At 43.4% G+C, this 8,153-nt stretch overlaps 1 protein-coding gene across 1 annotated transcript; it reads left to right on the forward strand.

The window, feature by feature from the left end:
• The first annotated feature begins 1,475 nt into the window (after positions 1-1,475).
• On the forward strand, positions 1,476-6,975 carry LOC143746164 (transmembrane protein 236). The gene is made up of 4 exons (XM_077237926.1): positions 1,476-1,735; positions 2,552-2,624; positions 2,931-3,054; positions 5,384-6,975. Exons 1-4 carry the CDS (start codon positions 1,476-1,478, stop codon positions 6,142-6,144), a joined length of 1,218 nt encoding a protein of 405 aa, XP_077094041.1. The 3' UTR covers positions 6,145-6,975.
• The last annotated feature ends 1,178 nt before the right edge of the window (positions 6,976-8,153 follow it).

Consider the following 8,153-nt stretch of genomic DNA (forward strand, 5'->3'; position numbering starts at 1 on the left):
TCTGTTCCGGGATGGACAGTGCATCTTACCACCCGGTAGAACCATCCCAGGCAGCAGGTCGATCGCACAGTCCCATGGCCGGTGTGGTGGAAGTTTGGTGGCTAGTTGCTTGTCGAAGACATCCTGGAACGCCCGGTAGGTGGCTGGTATCTCATGCTGATTGCTGGTGGGTGGCCTTTCAGCTGAGGTGGAGCATATAGAGATATCTTGGACTGGAGATGCTGATGATTGATGAATCTTCTTGACTGGATAAAGGCAGTGTGAGAAGCAGGTGTTTCCCCATTGACAAATCTCACCCGAAGACCAGCAGATATTAGGAGAGTGGAGTTCCAGCCACAGCCATCCCAGGATGATATCTGCCGTAGAACCTTCCAGCACCAGAAACGACAAATCTTCCTCGTGAAGGCATCCGATGTTCATGGTAATGGTGGGACTATTGTGACATGTCAGGATGAATTGAATATGAAGAGTATTAGGAATTGGTCTCTGGCGGGTTTGAAGCTTTTGTAGGGTGGAGAGTGAGATGAAGTTGCCAGCGGAACCAGAGTCGATTAACGGTTGCGCTGGAAGAGATTGTTGGAGGTAAATGAGCCGAACCGGAGTATATTTAATTTGTGAAATGGGTGACTGGAGACGTACTGTACTCACCGCCGGTCGTGGGGGACGAACTGGACAGGAGATGAGCAGGTGGCCAGCGGTTCCACAGTAGAGACACAGGTTATTATTGATGCGACGTTGACGTTCAGCTGAGGATAGATGAGTTGAATTGATATCCATAGGTTCTGGTGCTGAAGGGTCGACAGAGGTTGCGGGACGAGGAGGAGGCAGTGCTATCGGGATGGCAAGCAGTGCGGCGCTGTTCCACACGGATGGATCGTTGGATGAGACTTTCTAGGCCAATGCCAGGCTAATTTCTAATTCACACGATTCACAGGGGAAATTTCTAATTTCTAGGCCAGGCTAATTTCTAATTCACACGAGGCACCCAGATAATACTAATCTCGTGTGAATTGGGCTTATGTCGCAGTTCTCCTCTGGCCAACGACCCAACAGTGTGTGATGATGATTCAGGCATTACAGGTCAGAGGTCAGATTGGATCAGAACATTCAGAGTATTATCCAGTTCATCTGTCTGAAGACCACTCTGGCCTGGAGTGTGTCTTCATGCAGTGTGTGTTCATGCAGTGTGTGTTCATGTAGTTTGTGTTCATGTAGTGTGTGTTCATGCAGTGTGTGTTCATGTAGTGTGTGTTCATGTAGTGTGTGTTCATGTAGTGTGTGTTCATGTAGTGTGTGTTCATGTAGTGTGTTACACACAATAGTGAGTGCAGAGTCAGCGTTATCCTCCCAGTGCTGTGGGGAATATGCCAGAGCTTCAGCACAATACCCCAACACCCCCCCCCCCCCCCCCCCCCCCCCACACACCACAGGCCGACAGCATCTCCCTGTTTCCCCCCTCGTGTCCCGTCCTCAGCATGGGCTTAGGCAGCAGGATTAAGTTTGCGGTGTGTGAGCTGCTTCAGTTCTCCAGCTTCTGCGTACCTCTCTTCATCATCATGCAGCGCTTCGCCCTGATCGTGTTTCGAGTGAAGAGCCGGTCGCACAACTCCACTGCGTACTGGCTGATCGTGGCGTCGTCCGTGGCCTACGTGATGTCCGTGGCCATGCTGGTCTGGCTGCCCATGAAGTACATGGTGTTCGTGAAGAACAGGACGCTGGTTGCACGGAGGAAGTGGTGAGAGAAAACATGAGTGACTTTTCTTCTGGGTTTCATGCAACTTACAAATAGCTTCACAGAGAAACATCAAAAAGATCAAAAAGTATGGATATGTTATCATGGTAAAATCACATTTTACAGATTTGGTACAATAATATTGTATTTGTATTATTTGAAATACCATGGAGAACCATGTAAATACCTTATGAATATGATGTGATAATGCCACATGTACTGAATGTTTACCATATTTGTATTAAAGCAAAGTCCCCCTGTGTTGAAAATGCAGATTTTAATGTTGTTTATATGTGTGTATGTGGTGTTTTTAATACGCTTTAAGACAAACCATGTGTAAATTCATAAGTCGACAGCATTGCTGAGTGTTTTCTCCTTAAAACTGCAGTGAACCAAAGACAGTCTCAAAAACACGCTTTGAAATCGCTGGTGTTTCTGACGTCACAAACTACCTTGTAACCAATTAGATCAACGTGTGATCGTCAACGAGTGGATCTCTGAGCGAGTGAGTGGAGGCGGGGCTCATTTGCATATTCATAGAACCACCGCAAAAACTAAATGAGGCGAGGGTGTCGAGTTACATTCGAGATATTTTAAGGCATGAATAATTTTTTTTTCCAAGGAAAAACACATTTAAAAATGTAATTTTGGTGATCAGAGATGAGTTTTAAGGGACACAATTATTGACTACAGGGGGACTTTAACACAATGCCAGTGTGCAGCAATAGCATTGGGGTGTAATGCAATGCATTATGTCACTCATAACTGTACTAAATCTCAATATGATATCATGGCATTATAACTGTTTTCTGCTTTCAGGAGACCTGTTGCATTGGCCTATGTGGTTCTCTCAACACTGCCCTGCTTTGCCTTCCTCATAGCCAGCTCTGAGGTAACATCATGATTCACTAATCACAGAAAATGTTGTTATCCTTCATGCTCTTGAGATTCTATGCATGATGTCTTCCGATTTTCTCAAATGTTTATTTCACTATTGGAAAATCAAACATAAATAGGGATACTTTAAATTCACCAGTTGTGTGTTTTACGTGCAATTCTGACCGTCTCTATTCAGATTATCCAAGGCATGAGTTTGTAAAAACCAAAAAACAAACAAACAACCCTGGTGTGTGCAGAGAGAAACACAACTGAAAAGCAGTCATCTCTATGTTTTACTGTCTTTTCTCTCCCTTTTAAGGTTCAGATTAGAAATGATCTGAGGTTGGACACGTTTGCTGAGCTGCCGGTGTCTTTGGTGCTTCTCTCCCTGATCTGCATCGATATAGTGGAAAGAATCCGATATTGCAGACTGACCGGTCGAGGTGAGTGAGGTCTCGTCTACACCATAACATCAGTCCAGATACACAACGCGCTCGTGGCCTCAGAAAACTGGGAATGCAGGGGTTTTTATAATGCTTTAAATGAGTTTTTACTAAATGTGCTTCACTATCTCTTGCCATTTTATGGAGCAGAGCTTAAGTTGTGGAAAAATCACAGTAACTGCATCTTTGATCACCAAAATGACATATTTAAACGATTTTTCCTTGAAAACATACCCTAATGTCATAAAAAATAATTAATGTAACTCAACACCCTTGCCTCATTTAGTATTTGCAGTATTTCTATGAATATGCAAATGAGCCCCGCCTCCACTCACTCACTCAGAGATCCACTCGTTGACGATCACACGTTGATCTGATTGGTTACAAGGTAGTTTGTGACGTCAGAAACACCAGCGATTTCAAAGCGTGTTTTTGAGACTGTCTTTGGTTCACTGCAGTTTTAAGGAGAAAATACTCAGCAATGCTTTCGACTTATGAATTTACACATGGTTTGTCTTAAAGCATATTAAAAACACCACAAGCACATATAAACAACATTAAAAGCTGGATTTTCACCACAGGGGCACTTTAAGTAATTGCTCTGAAAATACTGATTGTGTCCAGCGAGGGTGGGTGGGTAGGGGGGGGCTATTGAAGAAAGAGCACAAGAGAAGAAGAGCCGCTAGAATAAAGCGTGAGAAGTAAAGCCTCCAGGTTTCTGCTGATATGAAATCTCAATATAACGGGAAATCAGCACTTTTTTGAGGTTAATGTTTTCCACACAGGAAAAGTTTCTAACTTTCTATAGGCAAACCCAAAGATGATATTAGAAGGAGATGGAAACGGTTTAAATGCACAGCAGTGCAACAAATATTGATATTAAAAACTAGAGAAATAGTCATTTGTTTAGAAGAACACTGTGCAAAAACTGTTTAACAAAGTTTACATGGGGTTAAGGTTAGGGTTAGGGTTATTATTAAACCAAACTCTTTGAATTTAACTCTGTACTCATGGGTATAACGTATAATTTTTTTACTTAGTTATACTTAGATATTATATTGAAAGATTTACTCAGGTGCAATTAAAACTGAATACTTTTACTTTTTTAATTACATTTGCACACACAAAAAGTTTACCTTCACATACAATCACATTATTACTGCATGGCGCAAGCTGATTGGCCCCTGCTGATCCTGCAGCCAATCAGATCGCTTGCTCAACATTCAAATCGCCTGGTTCAGTGTTCTGCTATTAGAGTTCCTCTGAAATTGAAGGGTTAGTTCAAGCAAAAATGAAAATTCATCAGGCCCTCATGTTATTCCACACCCGTAAGACTTTTGCTCATCTTCTTGTTGATGAAATATGTCCATCCATTGACAGTCTACACAAATACCACTTTGTCGATTTTAAAATGTTCAAAAAGAGATTGAAAAATGAATCCATATGAATAGGCTTTATGCCCAGCTTCACTACTTCCTGAACTTCAGCCAGCTCCTTTGTTTCCTGTCTGCCATTATTGGACAAACTGATTAATCCAGGTGTGCCTAATTATTGTTACTGAGGCCAGGCACACCTGGATTAATCAGTTTGTCCAATAATGGCAGACAGGAAACAAAGGAGCTGGCTGAAGTTCAGGAAGTAGTGCAGCTGGGCATAAAGCCAATTGAGGTATTAAGTCTGAATTTTCTGCATAGACTTGATCGCTTGATATGCTGAACAGATTAATTTGAGGCTTTTACTCGCATATAAATATTGATCAGCAAATATATACAGAAACTCAACCGAACATGCTTGACGCGCAAGAACAAACCTCTTGTGAACCTCGTTGATTCTTTGCTGAAGATCAAAAGTGTTGCGTAACACGAGAAAGAACCTCATTGATTTTCACACGTCAAGCGTACATGCTTGAGCTTCTGTTTGCCACAACCGATCTCCGGGTTGAGGATTTATTATGTGAATAAAAGCCTAAATTAAAAGTGTTCATCATATAAAGCAATCGTGTCTCTTCAGAAAATTTGGACTAAACCGCTCAATTCATATGCATTAGTTTTACAATATCTTTATGAACTTTTTAAAAAGTCAAATTGTCAGTTGCATAGACTGTCAATGGAGGCACAGAAATATCTCCGATTTCATCAAAAAGATCTTCATTTGTGTTTCCGAAGATGAACGAAAGCTTTACGTGTTTGGAACGACATGAGGTTGAGAATTTTATTTAAACCTTGAATATCTGTACTTTCCATGTTATAATGTGAAAGGTCAATCACGTGTTTCTTTAAATATCACCAACTGGGCTCCTTCTGTTTTGTGTGTTTCTGTGTGAATACAGCGAACGAACTGGCTCGAGATCCTGACATTCCTACCTTGCAGACACACATTGGAAGAGTTACTCCGGTGGTCACTCCTGCGCCTGGTCCTGTTCCCACTGCGACGGCTGGCAGTGCCGCCGCAGATCCCAGTGCCGCGGGAGCCAACGGACTCCCCGCCGGTGCTAATGCTCAAGGCACACCGGGCAACGGGACGGCCAGTGCAACAGCTCCAGGCTTGCCAAACAACGGAGCAGTTCCAGGACATCTCGGCAACACAACAGTTCCTGGGAATGGTGCCACATCTAGAGTACCGGGAAACAACGGACAGCACCACGGGATTCCCGGACCGTGTCCAAATTCTGGTGTACCCTTCCAAAACATTGCCTCTCCATATTCCGGGCCTCTGAGCTTCCTCCTGGCTAGCGACAGTCGTGCGGAAGTCTTTGCTAACAGTTTCTTGTTCTGGCTGGACACGGTGGAGATGGTTCGGGTAGCAGGACACACCGCGGTGTATTTCTCAGGCTGGGCATTTCCAGTTTACCTCTTCTGCTTCCTCTCTACAATGCGATTGGTCGTGACACCCCACACCCCCCTACTCTCCCCTCTGGGCTTCGTCTTCCAGGACCTCCCCTTCCTAGTCTTGAGGTTGGCATTGATTGGCCTTTTTGGTTTTGTAACACCAGTACTGTATGTGATCAAGAATATGCTGGTCTGTCTGGCCTACATTTACTTCAACTTCATGACAAAACTCAGGATCTTCAACACTGAGAGGATGTTTTGATCGAAAATAACAAATCAGAACAGTAATGTTTGTTTGCACGGCCCATCTGGGCCGGATATAACATTGGCTCAGTAAATGTGACTTTGGGGCGAGGCATTATTTTTGCAGTTCATTATAGTGGTGCAGAAATAAAAACTAACTATATATGAATGTTAAAAGGTACACAGGTTTCCATTTACATATCTTAAATATTAGAGAAAGACATAAGAGTAACTGAAGGGACATCAAAATACTAACATAGCAATACCAGTGGCTCCTATATTACATTACAGTACATTGCATAACCCAGCAATCCACACACAGCATTGACATACTTCAAAATATTATTTGTATTTGTGACGGGGGAAAAGAGGACAATGGAAACATTTCTTGGAAAGCTATATTTTTGGTGGTTATGAAATACAGTTCTGGTTTCTTTGACTTCAGGTACTTTCATGCCCCAGGTTTTTTTTTTTTAACATTTATTTTTGTTATATGGAGATTACAATGAATCTGTCTTGGAAACTTTTTTATAATGCAATTATTATTTATTTTTGCTACTTTTCAAATGCATTTCTATATAAATATTGTTTACTTTTGTACCAGATCCAGACTTTTAATCTTCATTTATAAAAATTCTTCACATAAGTTTGAAGAACTACACGTTTAAACAAAAAGTTCAGAAACATGAACCATTGCGATATTTATTCTGTGAAAAATATTTAAAATATTGCACTTTTTTATGACACTCACTGTTGTGGCATAATTTCCACTACATTGAACAATTTTGCTTCTAATAAAGTTTGTTTTCCTAATGTTTGTGTAATGTTTGAGACAACAGTGATATGGGAGGAAAACGTCTCTGGTTACGTATGTAACCCTAGTTCCCTGAAGGGAACGAAAAGCTGCGTGACAACGCTTTGGGAACGCCCCTGCGTGAGTGCGTCATGAAGCACGTATGAAATCAGTCCAATGGCGAGACGAAACGTCATAGGCGGGTGACGTCATCGACCAGGAAACTATATAAGCACCCCAAAACACAAGCGCGTCAGCTTCTGATAAAACTGAAGCAAGTGCTCACGGGCATGCTGGGAGTATGGCACAGACACGCACCTCTCGTTCCCTTCAGGGAACTAGGGTTACATACGTAACCCGAGACGTTCCCTATCAGGGAACTTGAGCTGCGTGACAACGTTTTGGGAATGCTAATACCAACGCCGCCATAAGAGCAAGTGTCCGTCGTGTGAAGTTAGGGCGCACATTCGGACGAAAGCACCTCCGCCCCTGGAGTGGAGCTGAAGTCAAGATGATAAAACTTTACGAATGTATGCGGTGAGGACCATCCTGCCGCATCGCAAACGTCCTGAATTGATACAAAATAGCCTTAGAGGCAGCCATACTCCTGGTTGAATGAGCCCGGACAGCCAAAGGAGAAGGCTGACCGGCGGACTCGTAGGCAAGTGAGATGGCCTCAACCACCCACTTGCTCAAATCCCCGGCTTAGATACTGGACAGCCCTTCTTAGGGGGTCCAAAGCAAACGAATAGTTGTTCACTCTTTCTCCACAGGGCAGCTCTGTGGACATACGCATCTAGAGCCCTAACTGGGCAGAGCAGATTTAGTTTTTCTTGGTCCAACGTCAAAAATGGAGGAGGACAGAAAGCCTGCAGTACAATAGGCCTGACCACGTTAGTAGGAACCTTGGGAACAAACCCCGGTCTGGGGAGGAGGAAAGCCTTATCCATGCCGGGTGAAAATTCCAAGCACGAGGGAGAGACCGACAGAGCTTGAATATCTCCTATTCTTTTTAATGGAGATATAGCAAGAAGAAATACAGTCTTTAGAGTGAGGAATTTCTTCAATGGGCTCGAACGGTGCGAGAGAGAGACCTTCTAGAACAACCGCCAGGTCCCAGGTCGGCACCCTCGTGCGAACTGCTGGCCTCAGCCTCAGAGTGCCACGAAGGAAACGGGTTACAAGTGGGTGTCTCCCGAGAGAAGCTCCACTCAAAGGGACGTGGTAGGCAGATA

The sequence above is a fragment of the Siphateles boraxobius genome, unplaced genomic scaffold (genome assembly GCF_051911475.1).
Source record: "Siphateles boraxobius isolate OS27281-9 unplaced genomic scaffold, OSU_SipBor_1 214, whole genome shotgun sequence".
NCBI lineage: Eukaryota > Metazoa > Chordata > Actinopteri > Cypriniformes > Leuciscidae > Siphateles > Siphateles boraxobius.

What these genes read in the sequence shown, in the direction of transcription:
- LOC143746164 (XM_077237926.1), top strand. Translation starts at nt 1,476, where the DNA reads ATGGGCTTAGGCAGCAGGATTAAGTTTGCGGTGTGTGAGCTGCTTCAG. An exon ending in TCCTCATAGCCAGCTCTGAG is followed by an intron (nt 2,625 to 2,930) that starts GTAACATCATGA and finishes CTCCCTTTTAAG; the next exon opens with GTTCAGATTAGAAATGATCT. An exon ending in TTGCAGACTGACCGGTCGAG is followed by an intron (nt 3,055 to 5,383) that starts GTGAGTGAGGTC and finishes GTGTGAATACAG; the next exon opens with CGAACGAACTGGCTCGAGAT.